The 21,508-nt window shown below is 47.1% G+C and overlaps 1 protein-coding gene across 13 annotated transcripts in view; it reads left to right on the top strand.

Moving 5' to 3' along the window:
• Window positions 1–21,508, top strand: part of TANC2 (tetratricopeptide repeat, ankyrin repeat and coiled-coil containing 2) — a 238,360-nt gene that overhangs the window by 163,447 nt on the left and 53,405 nt on the right. For all 13 annotated transcript variants that reach the window (XM_064636755.1, XM_064636760.1, XM_064636753.1 and 10 more), the window contains 3 exons: window positions 5,020–5,301; window positions 8,625–8,758; window positions 20,105–20,336. In XM_064636755.1, coding sequence (XP_064492825.1) covers window positions 5,020–5,301; window positions 8,625–8,758; window positions 20,105–20,336 — 648 coding nt within the window. The remainder of the gene's footprint in view (window positions 1–5,019; window positions 5,302–8,624; window positions 8,759–20,104; window positions 20,337–21,508) is intronic.

Genomic DNA, 21,508 nt, shown 5'->3' with positions numbered 1-21,508 from the left:
GTTTGACAGACCAAATTTCCATATGCTGGGAGGCAGCAGCTTGCCAAGGCTGCGTAATTTGCAGTGATTGCATCCAAAACATTCAACTTCATTGTAGGAACAGAATCAAATTGTTTTCCAGACACACTTTTTTAAACCCCATGTAACACTACATATTTTCTTTCTGCTTTTTGTTCTTTTTTTTCCCCCCCCTCCCTTTTTTTGTGACAGTTGCCTGAGAAGAACAGCAGTGTTTGGTTTTTTTTTTTTTTGGAATTCGTTTCTGATCCTGGTTGAGGCTCTTTGCTGTTTTGAAAAAGAGAGGGAGAAGAAGAGGATATGAAAAAAAAACCAAACCCATCACTATTTGGAAATATTTTCATTTAAATTAATATGTGAGGGGGGGCTTCCTTCCCCCCCCAAAATGCTTCGTGTTGCAGATATTGCTGTGACATTACATCAGTCTGGGCTGGTATAAACAGCAGCTCTTTGTTCCAGCTGGAAATCCTAAACTTGGGTATAATTTTAACGTCTCTAGTCTTGGCAGTGGGCTGAAGTAGCAAAGCCATTCCTGGCCCAGTGTGGAGGGACATGTTACAACCCACTGGTTATTCCCAGTGTTCCAAAATCCCAGAGAGAGACTGAATGGCAGGCTGGCCCTGCTATTTTTTGTTAAATCAGTGCTTTTAACCAGGGGAGTAGTTGAACAATCCCAACACAAAGAGCACAACAAGGATTCGTCCCAGGGACAGGTTTTTAATAGGATGGGGAAGGCAATTTTTGCTTTCCCTGCTTTTCATCCCGTGGGATTTGAGGCTGCTTGGGGTTGCTGTATCCCAAAAACCTGCTGGCTGTGATGCAGGAGCCAGATGGCAACAAAATGAGGGGTATTAGAACACCCCAGCTGGGCCATCAGGGGTTTTTTTTTGCTCCAAAATGCCAGCTGATGGAGGGTGGGAAGAACCAAGGTGTCTGGGGTGGAGGAGTGGATGGTTTACACTCCCCCAGTGTATTATTATATGTAATATATAGATATATATAAATATATAGATATCTATATATGTAATATACAGATAGATATAGATATATAGATGTATATTTAAAATATAGATAGGTATAGATAACTATATAGATAATACATAGATAAACATGAAACAGTGGCATGTTTTCCTTAAATTGTCTTTTATAATTTTCAGAGGGTTTTCCTCATGGTATGTGTTCTATACCATCACCTCTTGGGCAGGAGAGTTTCATGTGCTTCTTAAAAACACTAAAAAATAGTTTAGTCTTTTTTAGGCACGTGGATTGTGAGAAATAGGAACTGGTTTCATCCCAGTGGCTGTTTAAGATGACAGTTGAAAGAATCAGGAATCATTAAGGCTGGAAAAACCCTCTAAGATCATTGAGTCCAACCAGCCCTGCCAAGGCCACCACTGACCCATGTCCCCAAGTGCCACATCCACAGGGCTTTTAAATCCCTCTGGGAATGGGGACTCCACCCCTGCCCTGGGCAGCTGTGCCAGGGCTGGACAGCCCTTTCCATGAAGGGATTTTCCCTGATATCCAACCTAATACCCAGGAGCTGCAGTCTAAAGCAATAAAGGGAAGAAACTCAGACATTTGGCTAATTTGTGGGTTCTTAATTAACAAAGGACACAGCGGATGGGGTTGGTTATTCAGAACCACAGTTCATTTTAATAAATACAAAGCACTTCTCACCTGGGCTTCCTCTCAGTATATTGGCATTATCAGGCTGTGGAGCCCTGTAAGGGCTGTTTTTGGGCAACAAAATGTGTCCTCCATCAGAAAAAAGTTCTAAAACAGCAATAAAACTCATCTAGAAAAAACCAGAAAACAGCTAATGAGCGGTGGGTGCTGATTGCCAGCATAGCTGAGAAAAAAAACCCTGTTTGGAGAGAGGGGAATGTGTAAAACATGATTTCTGAACGGGCATTTTAGAGCCTTCCAATGACTAAAATAACTAAAAATGCACTTTGTGTAGCATAGGGTGTAAAGCAGGGCAGGCCTTTCTCTGATTGTGCTCCTGCTCTTTTCCATCTCAGTGGCTTTTTCCAACTGTGCACATAAAATACACCTGGATTTGGGTTGATTGAAGTGAAATTTTCAGAACTAGGATGGGTATGGGAGGCAGTGCCTCAGCTTTGGGATTTGAGTTTAGTTTGGGTCCTACAGAGCTTGCACAGTATTTCATCAAGTCTCATGAAAATTTTCCTCTCTCTCAGACCTTGTTCTGTCCCACTCCACACCCTCATTCCCAGGGAAAGTGTGGGTTTGATTTGTGTTAAGGTATTATCAGAAATTTGGGCTATTTCTGTGGCACTCTGGCTTCAGTTCTATAAAATGCTTCATTTCAAGGAATATGAATCCCAGCAAGTGTTTGACAAATTTTCAAGGATGGGAAGGCAGCTTATGCACATCCTTTGATTTTTCACAAGCACTGAAGTCAGCAGCCGATGGTGTTCATCCAAAATGTGTCTGCACATCCTCACCCCATACTCTGAACCTTCCTTCCCTGCTGTTCAGAGCATTTCTATTAGCTTATCCTTTAATTAATTAATTAATTGATGCTGAAGCTCTGCTGCAGCCTCCCTTCCTTGTGATCTGGGGTTATTTTTTCAACTCTTTGAACACAAAATTTCCCCTGGAGCTCCGGAGTCTTCCCCTGTGCTTGTGCCTTTCCTGGGGACCACTGGCACTGAGGGCTGTAAAATTAAAAGAGTGGCCAGGAGGACTTGGAGTGGTTCAGCAGACAGGCCTGGGAATTAATGAGGATCTGGCACATGGACTGCAATTAGTCAGCGCGGTCTTAAATTATTGCCGAACGTTTCTGGCAGTCCAGCGAGGAGAACGTTTGTCTTCCAGACACGGCGTGGTGAAATCAATGCCTCCTGCTGGCACGTGGAGGGGGTTTGGTGGCTGGTGGGACAAACAGCATGTTCTCAGCCCTTCTCTCCAAACCAGTGAGGCTCATTTGGAGTGTTTTCTCAACCCCCTGCCCTCCGGGAGCCCTGGGATTGCAAAGCCTGAAGCGGTGAAATGTCCCCCCAGGGTGGCAGGAGAAGGGCTTTGCTTTGCTCTGATCAGTGACTGGTGGTGTTGGAAGAACCAGGAGGTTGGATGTAGGTAGATAAGTGATCTTGGAGGTATTTTTCCAACCTAAATGATTCTCTGATTCTGTATCTGAAAAAGAAATCTCTAATACCCAATTTAAACCTCCCTTGGCACAACCTGAGGCCATTTCCTCTTGTCCTGTCCCTTGATACCTGGGAGAAGAGACCTGGGAGAATTGGTCTCTTCTTCCAGTTGCCACCTAAGAGCATCTTTGCACCGTGTCTGTGCAGTCAGTGCTCTTTAGGTTATGCATTCCCTGGGTAGCTCATGCCAAGTGGAAAAAATGGCAAATACCCTCTCCCTTCACCCTCAGATGCTCCCGAAAAAGTTTCAAGGCTGGTTTGGATTTTGCTGTGTATTTTATTATAATCTAATGCATTAAAAAAAGGAACACAATCAATATCCATGTTTTTAGGTGCTGGCAGTGCTCCAGCCCACATGGTCTGTGAGGGAAGATATTTCTTACTCTCCCTCTTAACCTCAGGTTGCTTTGCAGCATCGTTGTTTCCTTGTGAAACAAGACAACGTTTTAATTGCCAAACAGGAACATCCTGTCAGCAATCTGGTTTCACTTATTTACTTTGGGAGAGTCGAAATAACTTCGCTCAGATTGATTTAGCACTTGTAGGTGCCGAGATTGTTCTGTGCTCTGAGCAGGTGAGCAGACGTGGTGTGTCTGGATTGAACAGACAATCCTGTCTCCCAGGGGATGCCGTGCAGAGCCCAGTGTTCTGCCTGGAGCCTTTAATTATGGTGGGTTTAAATGAGAAAATTAATTTCTCCAGCCACACTTTTCCTCCCCAGCTCTGAGCCACTTCATCCTGCAAAATTCTCTGAACTCCTTTGGTGGAAAATGGTGTGAATGAGTCCAGCTGGAGATGAAGCACCACAGAGCCTCTTGCTCAGTTCCCCCTCTCTTCCCCCCACACCCCAGTGAAATGGGGAGGAGGATCAAAGTAAAACTTGTAGGTTGAGATAAGAACTGTTTAATAATTGAAAATAAAGTAAAATACAATAATAATATCGGTAAATAATAATAATGATAATAAAGAGGGGAAAACCAAGAGATTCACAATGCACCTGCTGATTGATGCCAGAACCCTCTTCCTGAATCCAGATCAGCCTCTTCCCAGCAATTCCCCCCAGCTGATATACTGGGCAGGATATTCCATGATGTGGAATATCCCTTTGGCCAGTTTGGGTCACCTGTCCCAGCTCTGCTGCCTCCCAGTTTCCTTTGTGCACCTCCTCCCTGGCAGAGCATGAGACAAGAGAAAACCAAAGTCCTTCACTTGGGATAGACACAATTTAGAAAAAACCAAAATCAAAACACAACACTGGGACAGCTGCTGAGAAGGAATTAAAACTCTTCCCAGCTGAAACCAGGACAATAAGAGGAGTCTGAGGGGAGACCTCGTTGCAGTTCCAACTTCCTGGGGAGGGAAGAGGAAGGGCAGGGACTGAGCTCTGCTCTGGGGGGACCAGGGACAGGACCCAGGGAATGGCTGGAGCTGTGTCAGGGCAGGGTCAGGTTGGATCTCAGGGAAAGGTTCTTCCCCCAGAGGGTGGTTGGGCACTGCCCAGGCTCCCCAGGGCAGTGGGCACAGCCCCAAGGCTGCCAGAGCTCCAGGAGCATTTGAACAATGTTCTGAGGGACAGGGTGGGACTGTTGGGGTGTCTGTGCAGGGCCAGGAGTTGGATGATCCTTGTGGGTCCCTCCCAACTCAGCATATCCTGTGATTCTGTGAATACAGCAGGTGCTTTACCAACAAACATAAGGAAACGAGTGTCCTTTTCACCTGTGGGAGATGAAAAGATTCCTGGGGAAGGTTAAACATCATCTCCAAACCCTCCTTTCCCTGCCGGCGTGGCCGGTGACGTCCCCTCTCCGTGTCTCTCCCCCCGCAGTGCGGTTCGCGCCCTACAGGCCCCCCGACATCTCCCTGAAGCCGCTGCTCTTCGAGGTGCCCAGCATCACCACCGAGTCCGTGTTCGTGGGCCGCGACTGGGTGTTCCACGAGATCGACGCGCAGCTCCAGAGCTCCAACGCCAGCGTCAACCGGGGCGTGGTGATCGTCGGCAACATCGGCTTCGGCAAGACCGCCATCATCTCCAGGCTGGTGGCGCTCAGCTGCCACGGCACCCGCATGAGGCAGATCGCCTCGGACAGCCCCCACGCCTCCCCCAAGCGTGAGTGCAGAGCAGGGGGGGTGAACAACTCGGGGACCTTTAGGAGGGTGTTGGTTGGAATAATCCCGTTTTTCTCTTCGGGCCCCAGAAATCAGCTCGTTGCCAGGCAGAGGAAGGACCTGTCAGCAGCGTGTCGTGGAGTGGTTTGGGTTGGAAGGGACCTTTAGGCATCATCCAGTTCCAACCTCCAGCCACAGGCAGGGACACCTTCCACTAGCCCAGGTTGCTCCAAGCCCCGTCCAACCTGGTCTTGGACACTTCCAGGGATGGGGCAGCCACAGCTTCTCTGGGAATTCCATTCCAGCCTGTCGCTGTTGAGATGGCCAAAGTGACATAGAATTTTCTTTCAAAGCAGGGACAGGATTGCAAGAAGGCTGCAATCAATTTATTGCAACAGGTTGCAAACATTTGTGCTTTTCATACATCACCCATGTTAACTTTCTATTGGTGCCTTCATATAAACATATATCGGGCTATACACATCATCCTACTATTGGTACACATACATCAGGCCATCCACATGTCAACCTGCTATTGCTACTTTCATGTATACACACACCAAGATTGGCTGCAAAATAACAAACACACAGATTTTGTCAAGTCATCCTGACTTGTAAAAAGTACAGGAAGTCCATTTCTGCCTTCCATCTTCTTCCTGTCTGAAAGTTGCCCACATTCCTCTGCATGCCGTGTTCTCCTCCTTTCAAGGGTGTGCTGTAATCCTGTTTATGTCCACTGCTTCACTGATAAATACCAGGCTGCTGACAGGTTTGCTGTCAACCCTGACACCAGCCCCTCACCACCCTCACAGGGAATAAATTCTTCCCAGTATCCAAATCTACCCTCCTCCAGCTTGAGGCCATTCCCCCATGTCCTGCCCCACCATGTCCTTGGGAAAGGTCCCTCTCCAGGTCTCTTGTGGCCCCTTTAGGTTCTGCTAAACGGGGCTTTTATACTGCTCCTGTTCCAAAGGTGCTTTTTGAGGAATCAGAATAGTCTGTCTCTGATTTCTCTGGCTTAGAAACATCTCAGACTTTCTCTGATTGGGAAGACTCCAGTTTTAGAATTACAGAAGCAGAGTGGCTTGGGTTGGAAGGGACCTTTAAAGGTCATGCAGTCCAGTCCCCCTGCTCATGCCATCTCCAGGGAGATGAGGCAGCCAGTGTTCTCTGATTACAAATCCATGGCAGTGCATTCTCCTTCCAGCATGGATTGCCTCAGAGTATCATGGTATAAATGTTCAGGGTGGGTGACAAGCCCATGTAGGCTCAGCAGCAGGTTTGCTGCCCCTCCTGTGGTCCCATCCAATTCCCATCACTCCGTGCTGGCAGGTTTGCAGGTGGGGACGACAACATTTTAAAATCACTCAGCTCTCAGTAAGCGAGTAAGACAGGACTAAAAATACTGGGTGAGGTACCTGGAGGTATCTTGGAGGATGTAGGTCACTGTACCTCAGAGAAGCTGCAGTTAAATCTGTTTACTGGAGTGCAGGGCTCTTGCCCTGTCAGAAGAGCTGAAATGTCACCGGGGGTTGGCATGTTCAATAGTGTCACTTGTCAGAGCTAAATGAACAATGTGGAGTGAAAGGCAGGGCTTGTTTCTATATTTTAACTGCAGCTCTGCAGTGCACCAACTGTGTGTGTGTGTCCCCAGTCTGCTGGGGGGAATTGTGGAGATTAAAGAGACCACTGTGCTTAACTCTTTCTGGACTAAAAGCTGGTTTTCTCCCACGAGAAGGTGCCCTACACCCTTCATGAAGATCCTAACACAGTCTGGTGTGTCCATGAAGCTGAAAGCTGAATGATTCCTCAGTGTTAGTTATTGGGATGGAAACCTTCAGAATCAGTATTTAATTTGACTTTATTTCCTAAAGAGATCACAAGTCCTAGTTTAGCTGTAGAAGATGATAATTATTCTGTGAGATCTTTGTGGGTCCCTTCCAACTGAGGATATTCTATGATTCATCTCTGATTCTATGATAAGTTTCTTTGTTGTTTCTTTTTCCACGTGCTGAAAAAAAACCTATTATGCTTAGTGAAATCTGTGTTTAGTAATAAGTGCTAATCAGGTGGTCTGACTCCGCTACAGCAGTTGTGCAATCAGCATTAGTAAAGTGGCTTCAGTGCAGCCTCATCCTTCTAATTCCTGTCTCAGAAAATGAATACAGGTGACAGTGGTGTTGCAGGCTCAGAATCAAGGATGTGCCTCATTGTAATGCCCAGGGTTTAATTATGGAGGCAGCATCCTCCTCCTCTGTTGTTTGCCATTAAATGGGTCATTGTTTGCATGATGATTTCCAGTCAAGCTCAGGGATGCACTGCAGCAATCCAGGCAGGGGAACCCTGTGCCAGCACAGGCTGCACTTCAGAGTGGTGTTGTTCTTAAAACATTCCTAAAATAACCAGTAATTAGACATCAGCAAGTGCTGCATGTCTTGGTGTCATTCAAAAATCCTCTGTGTGGGTTCCTGGGGGTGAAAATCAGTGTGGTTTGGGAATGTTATCCACAAAGGCCAGGTGGATGGGCTGTGGTAGCAACCTGCTTGGTAAAGCCAGTTTCTGCTTGCCAGGCAAAAGAAGCAGCTAAAATGCAATAGAACACAGTTAAACTTGCCAGAGATGATTCCAGGATAATTTATTATTTGCTTGCAAGCCTTTTCCAGATCCTGGTACTGCTCCTTCTCCTCTCCCCCTGATTACATTAATGGGCTTCAGATGGCTGTGTTAGCTGGGGCTCTCCGTTTATTTATGTTAGAAAATAGGCCCATAATTCAGAAAAATTGGCTGTCTGTGCTGAAGGAGGACTTGGAACCAAATTAACCAGCAATTGCTCATAACGAGGTCTGTTGGCAGAAGTGCAGAGCAGGAGAGCTCTGCACTCAGATCCACCAAACCTGAAGGCAGAGCCTTCCAGAGTGCCCAGTTCACTCCATTATTGTCATTACTTTAAAGCCAGTGAAATTACAGTGGAGAAGGTGAATAATATAGAATATGCTGAGTTGGAAAGGACCCATCAGGATCATCCAGTCTAACTCCTGGCCCTGCACAGGACACCCCAAAAATCCCACCATGGGCCTGAGGGCATGGTCCAAACACTCCTTGAACTCAGATAGTCTCAAAGCTGTATCTTAAAGGTCCTTCCCAAAAGTGCTGCTCCAAAAAGCAGTTTCTTGGGGAGCCTCCGGCCTGGAAATCCCTGAAATCCTAACCCAGAGTATTTGTAGGAGTTATTTTAACTTCCATGCTTAGGAGCTGCCTGGTCTGTAATAAAGCTGTCAGTGCTTGTCCTGTGGCAATTCCTAACCTCTTTTTTCCCTTGGGCAGATGTGGATGCCAACCGGGAGCTGCCCCTGACCCAGCCACCTTCTGCTCACCCGTCCATCACCAGCGGGAGCTGCCCGGGCACCCCCGAGATGCGCCGGCGCCAGGAGGAGGCCATGAGGAGATTGGCCTCACAGGTATGGAAAACATCCTTCTCTGGGCTCTCTGGGGCCTTGGGAGAACATCAGTTGGAGTGGAAGTCCTGTGACTCACCTCACTCTGGAAAACGCGCTCAAAGGGCTCCCGGGGAGCCTCCACAGAGAACCTCTGGGAGGAGTTTTATTGCCCAGGAAAGTTGTTTCTCTGAGGTGAAATTCAAATTCAGACTGCATCAAATACACCTCCCCTGCTACTCTGAGGGTTTGTCTTTCCCAGCCATCCTGCTATCTCCTTACAAATGTTAGGATGTGACATGGTTATTACTGGAATAATTGTGGTTTTTCTTTAGCAGTGAGAACACAATTGCCCAGAGTTTGAGCGGTGTTTTGTTAGAAAGGGTATGGTGGGGGGAGGCCCAGGCTGAGTGTTGCTGCTGTGTGTGCACTTGGGTATTTTTTGGGAAATCCTCCCAAGCAGCTCAGAGCCCTTGGAGCTGTACACAACTCACTTGCTGCTCTGGCAGGAGTGCATTGTATGGAACATATGGAACATTGTCACTTGTGTACGTGAGATTTACAGCTTGAGTTTTATTGTATTACTGAGGTTTAACCCTAATTCTGTGGTGGTGGGAAGGTGCCATTCTATTCCTTTGAAATCCGAGGAGTTTGCTCTCTCTCCTCCTACCCCTTTGGGGGGGATGGGAACAGTTAATGCTTTCCTGTGCCTGCTCCTGCTTTGGAGAGGAAAATAACAAGCAAAGTCTTTGTTCTAAATTATTACCAGGACGTGTTTTGCTTGGCTTTTTGTGCCAGATACTGTCTTGTCCTGTCTGCTTTCGTGCTGACCCAGATGGCCAGGCAGGGAGAGTGTGGTGGCTGCATAAATAAATATTAAGGCTTGATCCTCTCCTCTTCCACGTGGAGTTCTTGAAAGGAATGCGATGCCCAGGTCTGGTTTTGTTCAGAACACATTAGTCATCGTATTCCTTGCAAATCTGAAGCATTGCAGACTCCCAGAAAGGGCAGTAAAATGTGCTGTCTCTGCTTAAAATACCTCATCTATCTCAGCTTTCTTCCCCTGAGTGCTTAAGTCATCCTGCTGGGTACGTAACTGAGAAATGGATGCAGTTTGAGCTTCAGTTTCCTCCTGGAAAAGGTAAGGGAGATGGCTCTTTCAAACATTCTGTCACATCCAGGGCATAGATCACTCACTGAAGCTTTTTGGCATCTCTCATCACTGGAGAAAAGAGCAAGAAACAATCCTTACAGCCAACATTAGACCAGAAATAGGTTGTTTTACCTTGGCTGCAGACTCCTTTAGGAAAGGGTTTTAAAGCCCTGCTCATCCCTCGGCCAGAATTTTTTTTTTCAGAATAAATCCTGTGTGTTGGTGACAGAACACAACAGCTGAGGGTGGGAGATGTCCTGCCCCTCGTGCCTGCAGCAGGATTACACCCTGGGAGTAAGATTGTTCATCTCCCAGGAAATCCCCACTGCCATAAGTGTAGATTCCAGAAATAACTGTCACCGGCTCCCAGACATGAGGCCTTGATGAAGGGATCAGTGCCAAGGCTGATGAGTTGACCTTAGAGCTCTTGGAATCCCTTCTTCTGCTCAAATTGCTGACGCAGCACATGGAACTTCCGAAAATTCCATCGTGTTCAGCAAACAATTCCCGGGATGAGTCAGAGCGGCGGCGCTTGATTCAGCATTCGGAGACCTTGGGCCGATTCCCAGCGTTGCTGTTAGCCTTGCTGGGATCCTTGGAGACCAGCATCTCCTCTGCCTGCCTCCCTTTCCCTGGCTGTTAAAGGCAAAGTGATCCCTGCAGATAATGGTCCTTGGATGCCTGGTGCTGGAGGGAACATGGAACCGGGTGACAGTGGTTGATTATTTGGGAAGAGCAGGTGACTTCTTGCAGCACGTGCTGGCTGAAGACATGCACTGAAATAAAGCACGTGGTTAAACCCCCAATCAGAGCTTCGTTTCCTGTCACAAAGGGAAATAATTCTGAGAGCACGAGAATTTTTTTTATTCTGGTTTTTTGACAATAATTTGGTTTTATTGCGTCAGAGCCTTTTCCAGAAGGGCCGTGCGGCACGCTCCAGACCGTGAGTTTGATGGATTACCAAGCCTCAGGAAGAAAAATAAAGGCAAATAAAATGGTTAAGGATGTTTGTCAGATTGATAGCTGGGAGTTGTGTGCACAGTGCACTCGTAGTAACCTCCTGAGTAGCACAACTCGGCATCACCACCGAGGAATCCTTGCTGTCAACAGTGGATAAATTGATTTGCTTGGAAGGAGCCGTGCCGTGTGATGTCCTCCTGGATAAAACAAACACTCCCTGTTCCTCCCCAGCTGTGGGGCTTGAAGCCTCTGAGTGACACTGGGGGGAAAAAGGATTACTGACCTGGCAACAGAATTGAAAATCCATTAAAATAACAGCGTGGAGCCCTTTGTTCTGCCTGCAATCACCTCGTTCAGAAAGCCCATCACACGTGTCTGACTCGCCTTTGAGAGACCAGGACAATTCTGAGGCTTTGAAGATGCTGAACCCTCACCAGAGCAAAACCACTGAATGGCTGGGAGACAACAGTAAAAACAGTTAAAATAATTTAGCTGCTTAAACTGAGTGTCTGGTGCCACATTCTCCAGCAAGGGACAGTTTAGGAAGACCTTTATGTACATAAGCTAAAGGCTTTCCAAAACAACAAAGAAAAGAAGGGGAAAAAAGGAGTGGAATGTCCTTTGGTGCAGGAGGAAGGGAGAGAAGAGCAGCACACTGCTGTGTCAGTAGCTGTGGAACAAAGAAAGAATTGTTGATGGCCTCCTTAAACAGCTTCTGTTCAGCTGGCTGAAGGAAAAAGAGCCCAAAGAAGTGAAGGACCCGTTGGTCAGTCTGGTTGGAAAAGCATTTCTTGGACATGTGTGTTTTATAGTTGTATTAAGACTAGGAGTCAGAATTGAAGTAGGGAAGGAAGTGTTGACAGTGATGGACAACCACAATTGTCAGGAATGTTTTTGGAGACAGATGAGCCATCTGTGAGGAGCTGGATGCAGCCGTGTGCAGATGTTCCAGCTCTGCGAGCGCTGAGCAGAGCGGGATGTTCTCAGGTTGGGCCGAGGTTGTCGTGCTGGAGAAATGCAGATCGTTACGAAAGCAGATTAATAATATACAAACAGTCTTAGGTAATGCTTGGCTCAGGCTCCAGAATGCTGGTGGGAAGCTCGGCGTCCTCTCACCCACTCCCTTCCCTCTGAAAATGTCACTTATCCCAAAATTCAGAAGTTGTGTGTCTGTGATGACAGAAATGAAAGGTGAACAGTTGCTTCTCCTCCTCTGGATTATTCAGGGTTGTACTTTTCTGCCTGGTTTTCGTGCAGTGAGTTCTTGGGGGGCAAAGGTTGCATTTGTCTCTTAATGTCAGAGATGAACAAATCATTAATTTTAGAAATAAGTAACTGCAGATGACCAAGCAGGAGCTCCACTCAGTCCTGCCATGCTGGAAAAGAGCACTGTTGTGTTGTAGTCTCATGGGGCAGTTTCAAGTCATCCATGACTAAAAAAGAGAAATTTAGATTAGGTATTGGGAAGAAATCCTTCCCTGGGAGGGTGGGGAGGCCCTGGCACAGGGTGCTCAGAGAAGCTGTGGCTGCCCCTGGATCCCTGCAAGTGTCCAAGGCCAGGTTGGATGGGACTTGGAGCAACCTGGGCTGGTGGAAGGTGTCCCTGCCCATGGCAGGGTGGTGGCACTGGATGGGCTTTAGTGTCCCTTCCAACCCAAACCATTCCAGGATTCTGTGATTTCTAGTTCAGTCTTCATCAGCAAACTAATGGAGAAGAAAAATACTTAGAAATGAGGCAATTTAGAAAAAAAAAACAGGTGTGATTTTTGTCCTTAAAAACCATGCCACGAAAACTATATCCACCTGCAGCAGGAGTTATGTGATGTTGTCCTCACCAGTGGGTCCTAGGGGAGAAAAACATCAAAACCAGAGGGCAGAGTTCCCTCCCAGAGCCTGGTGATCAGCTCTTGAGGTTCCTCATATCTCCATCCCTCTCTTTGGCCAGAAGTGGAACCTTTTACCACCAACCACAGTATGAGGGGTTGGATACAAAGAAAAGGGTTTTCAGTAGCTTTTCCTGAAATAATGAGGGAAAACAAGGAGTTTAAAATGGAGACTGCTCTATTTGCAGTCATTTCTTTTCCCAACAGCCCATCTTCTGCAGATTTTGAAAGTGGGGTGATCTTGCCTGTGGAGATTAGTGGAGAAAATAGTGGAAGTACAACACTGCCTTTGTATAATTCACCTGAACTATCACCCCAGTCTGCTCTGGCCATCCTGTTCCAGCTCCTAATACTCATTTTGGATAAGGTTTGAGTTGGAAGGGGCCTTAAAGATCTTCTAGTAATGATCAGTTTAGAGAGACAGTATTTCTAAGGGAAAATTCCAAGTCTTGCTGTCACCCCAGGGTCAGCTCAAGGTTGGGCTTGGCATTGTGTTCAGGGCTGGCATTTAGACAGGGATAAGGCAACGTGCCAGGAAACTTGAGGCATCAGGATGTAAATGCCTTGCCTCCCATTTCCTTGCAAGGAAAGTATTAAATATGTGGCCACGTTAATAGCTGCTTAGCAGAGCTCTGTGAATTAATTTCCTAATTTTAAAGGTAACATTAATCCTCTTGTTGGGAACTGAGCTGGCACAATCCTCTTTTTCCCCTTCACTCCTTGGCTTCTCCTGCCTCTGAGCAGCAGCTGAGGCAGTGGCTGCTGATGGGCATCCCACCAGTTGTGGGGGTGTGGAGCAGCCCCAGCAGTCAGCAGTGGACTTAGGAGCAGTCCTTGCTGGGCAGATATCCGTGCCTTTTCCTCCATCCCATCTCAGGAGGGACTTCTACCATAACATGGAGCAGAGAGATTTTCAGGGCAGGAGGACAAGAGCAGTTGTCTCATGGGAAACTCTCAGAAATCATGAATAAAACTGCTCACCTTGCAACGCCCAGCTCGACACCTGCAGATAAAACAGAAGCATTCCTGGCAAAACTGCCTGGTTGGTCTTTTGTGGCAAAATCTCTGTGTGTGTTATGGTAATAAGTTTGCAGGGTTGCTGAGTTTATGCCAGGTCTGCCCTCGACACTGAGCAGGCTGCCAGGTTTCCTGCAGTGCCAATGGGTCAAGCTGGATGTGGCTCCTTCAGTGCCATAGGTGGGTACCAGATTTTCCTGGTGAGCTCCCCACGCTGCAGCTGGATGTGGAGCTTTGTGTGACCAAAAACCCATCTCCTGCTGCTCAGTGTGACCAAAAACCCATCTACTGCTGTTTCAGTGCTTCTGAACATATGACCTGACACCACAGAATCACTGTGAGGTGAAAGCAGAAAAAAAAAAAGGTTGTGAATATGAACATGGAGGTTTCTAAACCAAAGGCAGCACTCCAGAGCTCTCCCTTGTTGTGCTGTGTTTTTTTCAACCTTTTTACTGTTTAATCCGTTATCTGTTAAAATTCTTCTGATTTCACTTCTTCTGGCCAGGGAACCATCAGCAGGTCACCACGTGGCTGTCCTGCAGTGCCACCTTTCTGTCTCCAGGTGATCCTGGGCAGTGTGTGACTCGGGCTGCAGCGTGACCTTGGAATTACGGAATTGTTTAGGTTGGAAAAGACCCTTGAAGATCATTAAGTTCAACCATTCCCCCAGCATTGCCAAGGCCACCACTAACCTATGTCCCAAAGTGCCACATCCACGCAGCCTTTAAATCCCTCCAGGGATGGGGACTTTACCTTGCTTGTCCAGAGCTGGTCCTTCACCTCAGAGAGATGAGGATGAGAGGCTTTCCCACAGCTCCAGCCTGTGCTGAAAAATGCTGACCCACAAAGAGGTGTCCTGGGTGACCTTTGCCTTTCAGCAAGAGGCACCAGCACCGTTCAGAGCTCCAATAGCCCAAAGTGAGATGAGTTCAGCTCAAAGGGAGAAGCCTGAACTGTGTCCTCTCCAGTTACAGTCACACTCCCCATTTCCCCTGAAGGTCTATCCTTTACTCACTGAGGGTTTTTAATGGATTGGCTGCCCAGTTTTAACAAACCCATTGAGCAGCTCTATTCTTTGGCTTTCTGGATGCTGTGTGGTGGCTCATGGTAGCAGCACTTAAACAAATGGACCTGAAAGCCCAGCTCTGCTGCACTAATGGGTCCTACCTCATGCAGAGCAGCTGGTGGAGGAGCTGCACATCCACTGCATTAGTGCATTTGGCTGATGCTGAGCATGGCTGGTGGCTCCAGAGAGCATCACTGTCGTTGCTGCAGGCCTATAAAAAGACAGGGAGTGCTCCTGCCTTAGCTGGAGGTGCAGGGATTCATTCCTGCTGAGCCTCCATGCCCTGCAGCACTGATGAGTTTCCCAGGGCATTTCCCAGCACACTCAGCTATGTAAAAGTAATGAACATTCCCAATAAACTGGGTCACCACGTGCCACATACTGGGTCACAGTCATGTGCAGTGGATAAAATACAGCAGTGCTGGTGGCTGTTTCCATTATCACAGCCAGGGCTGGGGCTGGCACGTGGCATTGTGGCAGGTCAGAGCATTCACTGCAGTTATTAGAAGCTATTTTGTGTGGGTCAAGAGAAGATAAATCTTGTTAGGTGCAGAAATATGGTTAAAATACAGTGTGAAAGCCCTTTAAGAGCCCTGGAGGGAGGAGGCTGTTGGAGGAGCTCAGGGGTCTGAGGTTCTGCCAAGGGGGGTTGGTAGAACCTTGCAGAAGGAAGCCAAGACAAACCATGGCAGAGGTGTGATGGCAAAGGAATGCTGCCTAAATAGAGGAGATTCTTTTTCACAAATAGTGCTGGAGAACTGCTTAAAATTGGTCTGTCCTAATAATTAAAAATAACTTATTTCCCTTGAGCCATCTCCAGCCCCTTTGATGTTCCCTCTGTCCTTCAGCCTTTCCCCTGTTACTGTCATCTCCTGCCTCTCCTACCATGTCATTTCCTCTCCTTCTCTCTTTTGTCTTTTCCTTCTTCACAGTTCACTCCCTTCTCACCCTCTGTACTTTACAGCTTGTACACATTCTCTTTTGTGCCTTGTTTTTCCCTCTCCTTTGCCCTCTCCAACCTCTTCCTCCTGCTGTGTTCATGCAGCTCTTCTCTTCCACCAGCATTTTCATTATCCTTGGAGCAGCTGTTTTGCTTTTAACATCCTTCTTCCAGCAACTGTTTTCCTAATTCCTGACTCATATGAGGATATTCCCTTTTTCCCCAGAGTTCATGGAATCCTTCCCTGTCTGTTCAGCTGAGCCCAAGCCAGGTGGAATCAAGAGCTTGGCCTTGGAGCTCTGGAGCGTGGTTTGCATGACCATGGGTCAGAAGAGGATTTTGGTGTGGGGAGAAGAGCTGCAGGAAGGTGTGGGGCATCTGTGTGTCAGGATGGGACACTGTGGCCAAGTCCTGAATCCAAGAAAGGGGTGGGTGAAGGAGGGAACCCGAATGGAACGAGGGCAGGAAGGGTGGTGACAGCAGGAAGGTGAAGGTTACACGAGGCTGGATGAAATGGGAAGTGGTTGTGGCAGAAAGGGGAGGGTAGGATGGCTGGTGTTGAAAGGGTTGGGAGAAGACAGTCCTGAAGAACCTACTGGGTTTAACACCTGGAGGGAATATAAATAATATCTTAATAATTCTGCTTTGGCAGTTAAGATGAAGTTTGTGTAATCCGAGTAAACGAATGTTTTGGGGCTCCCTGACCCCACTTCAGGGGGGGATGGGGTCGTGTTGGCCATGGTCTGTTTGAGGCAGTGCTCTGCCATCCCCATCTGGTGTTTCTCAAGCCCTGTAACACGTAATTAATGTTTAGAAAAAATGAGCTACCAAAAAACCACATGATAAATGTGCTGCTTTGGTGTGCAGCCAGCTGGACTCTCCACGTCAGTTTAGGGGAGGAGGTGATCACTGGAAGTAAAATACTCATCATACAAGTGTGAATTATTTTGCAGATCCTTTTCAAGCAAGAAAGGAACTGATACAAGTTTGTAACTTTGGGCATTTGATATTTAATATAGGAACCATAACACCTTGGTTTCTCAGCATGCAGTCACTCAGCTTGTCAAAACTGTGTTCTCAGCCCTTAAAAATTACATGAACAGGTACTTTGAACACTCCTCTTGATCTAGGTGTTAGTTTCCCATCCTTTGTAATCCACTTCTTGCTTTAGGGTTGCTTATAGGCCTTGCCTACTTAACGTTCACCATCCGGTGATTTAAATTGAATCAGACTTTAAAGCAAGGAATTTTTCAGCTTCCAACTTTGTAACCATCATTTGACAAACCTGATAGCTTAGATGAAGGTTTAAAAGTTTTGAAAGTCTTAATTTAGTGTTTATAGTGTTTAGTGCAATGGGATGACAAAGTTCAAATTGAAACTACGGGTAGAAAAATTATGTCTCAAATTGTATCAGACACAAATAAATGTTTGCTGATGGCAACATCCCTACCTTTGGAACCACATGGTGTTCCCTGGTGATTTCATTTACTGTAATACAGTTTCTAGATAAAATTACATGTTTAATTCAAGGATTTTTTTTATGATAAGGGATGGCTGGAACTTGTTCAAGCAAGTTATTTAAGGCAAGGTTATTAGATCTGTTGAATGTGAAGCTTTTATTGAAGAGAGCACACCTTTTCCAATTCCAGGCTGTGCAAGTTCTTTTTTTTTTTTTTTGTTCTTTGGATGTAGTTTTTGGCTTACCCAGTCAAGCAAAAGGAGGAGAGACCAAAACCACCTCAGAATCATGATTAGCACAGAGACCAAAACCACCTCAGAATCATGATTAGCACAGAGAGTGGTTGTTTCAGATGCTGAGCAAGGTCTGGACATGGTCTCCTTTATATTAGAAGAGAATCCTAAGCAGTGGAGCTGGTAATGCATCCATCCCTCTTCCTGGAACCCAGAGCAATTAATAAAGTTAATAATTATTAAGGTGAAATAATTGGAAAGGGACCTTCCCCGGAGCATTAGTGGGAGTATTAAAAGAATTCACCAAATAGAGGGGAGAAGGAACAGGGTTTGAACCAGTTTGGGGTGAACCCCATCAACACCAACCTCCATCCTAGAGGCTTTTCCATTCAGTTCTGACATCAGCCTGGTCTCATTCCCAAGGGTGGAGCAGGACTTGGAAAGTTTTACAGGGTGAGAAAAGTGTTTCCCACCCAACTCTGTAAGTGAGGAGCCCAATTCCCAGCCCAATTCCCGGTGCCAGGCTCCGCATGCAGCACCAGCTTTTGGCAGCCTCTCTGTGATTCGAAGATAAAGAAAATGTCACGGGGAATAAATAACATCAAGATGAAGTTCTGGCGCAAGTTGTGTTTCTGAGAACATCAGAATGCCTCTCCTTTGGTTGCTTTCCCAAAATCTTCCTTGTTTTACTGGTTTAGCTTCAGATCCACCCATTAAGCATTGCATTTGTCCTGCTGGTTAAGGCCCAGTAAATCCAGCACAAGGATCACGAATCATGGAATTGTTGAGATTTGAAAAGACCTCTAAGACAGTCAAATTCAACCATGATTTACATGAAGAGCATTAAATTGATTGGGTTGTCACTGTATGTGTGTCCCAAAATCTGGTGGTGATCCTTGATAAGTATCATGTGTGTCCCTTTTTCCATGACATAACTCTTCAGATTCCTAGAAGAAGTTAATTGGCCTCTCATTGAAAGAGACTTTATTTTTGTGTCTATACACCTATTGTGTAGGAAATCAGAGTAATTTGGTTTCTGTTACTGGAACCTGATATCAAGGAATGGCTGTTAAAAGAACTTTATTCTGTGAAATGCACAAGTTGCAATCCCCAGATAAATAGGATTGTTGAAAAGAAATCACTGCCTTTATTATTACTTTACCCAGTGCTATTCTCTAGGGGAATTAATTATATTTTAACTGGCTGGTAGGAAGAATTCTGTAAGGAATTTGGAGGTATCCATTAAAACTTAAACACATGTATTAGGGCTTGATACTTGAAATAACAGCCCAGCTTTCTCATCTCTCCACGTGTCACACCTCGTTTTGACTGGGAAAGGAAATTACTGGTGGTAATTTCAGGTTGAAAATTAAAAGCCAGTGCTGAGCCAGCAGTGCGTGGGGACCCCACAGCCTGATGTTTTCATTCCTTGATACCATCCTTGACCACCCTGGAGCCTGCTGTGGTCCAAGGGCTGGGTGTTGCAGGTGGAGAGCCAGAAAGCCTTCATCATGTCCAAAGCCTCAGGCATGTTTCATCTGAGCTCCCACGAGCTCCAGAGAGGCCACAGCATCTCCTGTGCGCTGTGTCCTCAGTCATCTTGTCCTTCCCAAGTTCAAAAATGCGATTTATTTGGCAATATTCTGTGCTAAGGTGCTCCAGGGCAGTGGTGCTTTCAGGATAGAACTGCTCCCACCTGCCTCACCGGGATATTTTTGGATAGTCAGTGACATTTGAAAGGAAAACTGAGTGAATGGGAGCTGGAGAAAAGCTTTGTGCCCTGGCAGAGCCTCATCCCAAATGGGATGTGCTCGAGGCTGGAGCCAGCCAGGGTGCAGGAGGAGCTGGAGTGGTGCCAGAGCAGCTTCCCGAGGGATTTACAAGCAGAGAGGGATTTTTGAGGGCCTTTTTTATATTGCAGAAGAGAACAGGAAAGTTGGCAGCTTGGCCTGAGCCAATATCACTGGTTTTCTGCTTATTTTAATAAGTGGGCAGAATGTAGCGGGTTCTAGCAGAGTTTGCTGAGCTGGAAAAATCAAGGAAAAGCTGGGAAAAGAGGAAATTTTCCTTTTTTTTTTTTTTTTTTCCCCAATTGAATTGATTTTTTTGAATGAAGAGCAGGATCACAGTGGCTGAGTAATGTACAATGAGCCTGACATTCTCCCCCCCCCCCACCTCCGGATCACGGGAATCTGTCGTTCCCAGGCAGGCACTGCCTCGCTGTGATGGACTCAGCGAGCGCTCTCAGAGAGCTTGACACGTGAAAAACAGCAAATAAAAAATAAGTTCAAGGAAACAATCACAAGTTATTAGCGGCACCGAGTCCTTAAACAGAGCTCGGAGCACAATCCAAGCTCAGCGCGGCACTTCGGAGCCGTCAGCTGCTGTCACCGTCCATCTCCACGAGCAGCCACAGCTTAATTTCATTTACTCCTCAAGTGGCAGGCCCAGTCATTTCTCAGGATCAGCGCCTGTTTTTCCCGACTGATTCGTCTGGATCCTTGTCACGGGTCGTTAACACTCGCTGCTCCTAAAGACTCCACCTGCCGCAGTGGATCAGAGTCGCTGAGGGGGAAGCGCCGCCGCTGCTGCGGCCAAGGCATGGTTTGTTTGTTCTTTCCTACCAAGACACGATTTGTTTGTTCTTTTCTCCCTGCAGGTCGTGGCCTATCACTACTGCCAGGCCGACAACGCCTACACCTGCCTGGTGCCCGAGTTCGTGCACAACGTGGCCGCCCTGCTGTGCCGCTCCCCGCAGTTCGTGGCCTACCGGGAGCAGCTGCTGCGCGAGCCCCACCTGCAGAGCCTGCTCAGCCTGCGCTCCTGCGTCCAGGACCCCATGGCCTCCTTCCGCAGGGGCGTCCTGGAGCCCCTGGAGAACCTGCACAAAGGTATGATGGTGGTGGGGGGGTGTTGATTGCCCCGAGCTCCCACAGGCCTTGCGTTTTCGTGTCGCGGGGTCGCGTCAGGGTGTTGACATGAAGCGGTGGATTGATCCCGCTGCGATGCTCTGAGAGCTGCAGGGAGGAGGTGGGATCTGAAGAACCGTAGAATTTTGGTTGGAAGCAACATTAAAGACCACCTCGTTGCACCCCCCTGCCACGGGCAGGGACACCTTCCACCAGCCCAGGTTGCTCCAAGCCCCGTCCAACCTGGCCTTGGACACTCGCAGGGATGGGGCAGCCACAGCTTCTCTGGGCAACCTGTGCCAGGGCCTCCCCACCCTCCCAGGGAAGGATTTCTTCCTAATATCCCATCTAACCCTACCCTCTGGCAGTGGGAAGCCATTCCCCCTTGTCCTGTCCCTCCAGACCCTTGTCCAAAGTCCCTCTCTGTCTCTCTTAGGTACTGAAAGGCTGCTACAAGGTCACCCCAGAGCTAAACCCTAACCCAGAACCCAGTGGTCCCTTCCAACCTGACCCATTCATTCTGTGTGATTCTGTCATTGTGCTTGATGAGAAGCCAGGGGTTAACCAGCCCTCTTCTCCTCATGTGCAGGGCTGTGGAAGAAACACTTGCCTTTCCCTTTTCTTGCCTCCTTCCATGTCCCAAACCTGCCCTCACGGTTCTGAAGGTGAAAACAAGCAACAATTTCCATGCACAGTGGTGGTTACAGCAACATGTTCTGATTTAGTTGTGTAGGGGTGACTTTTTTCCCTTTCCCTGCCACTCTTTAGTGGGCTTCAGAGAATTTGAAGCTTTCACCAAAGGGCTGATACCATAAAAGTTGATAGGCACCCTCTGTAAAGCTTCTGGGGGAACTGGTGACAAGCCTTATCCTGATTACAGAGCTTTTTCTAATGCAGCATTGATTTTGTCTTCTTTTCTTTCTTCCCTCTGCAAGTTATAAGTAATTCATTGTGACAATTGCTAAATTTAAGATCTTTGCTGGTTGCCATGAAAACTGTCAGAGCCTTGCAGAGTTCAGGACTCTGTTGTCCTGCAGAATGATGTTTATCACCGTGGCTGTGCTGCATCTTGGCTGCAAAAATACTTCAGATAATTTTGTTACCACCCTCCACTCCACAGTGGAATAGATGCAGATTCCAACATGGAATAGATG

The sequence above is a fragment of the Pseudopipra pipra genome, chromosome 26, assembly GCF_036250125.1.
Source record: "Pseudopipra pipra isolate bDixPip1 chromosome 26, bDixPip1.hap1, whole genome shotgun sequence".
In the NCBI taxonomy this organism is placed as follows: domain Eukaryota; kingdom Metazoa; phylum Chordata; class Aves; order Passeriformes; family Pipridae; genus Pseudopipra; species Pseudopipra pipra.
Note: the sequence above shows the minus strand (reverse complement) of the source record. Positions and strands in the feature narration are given on the sequence as shown.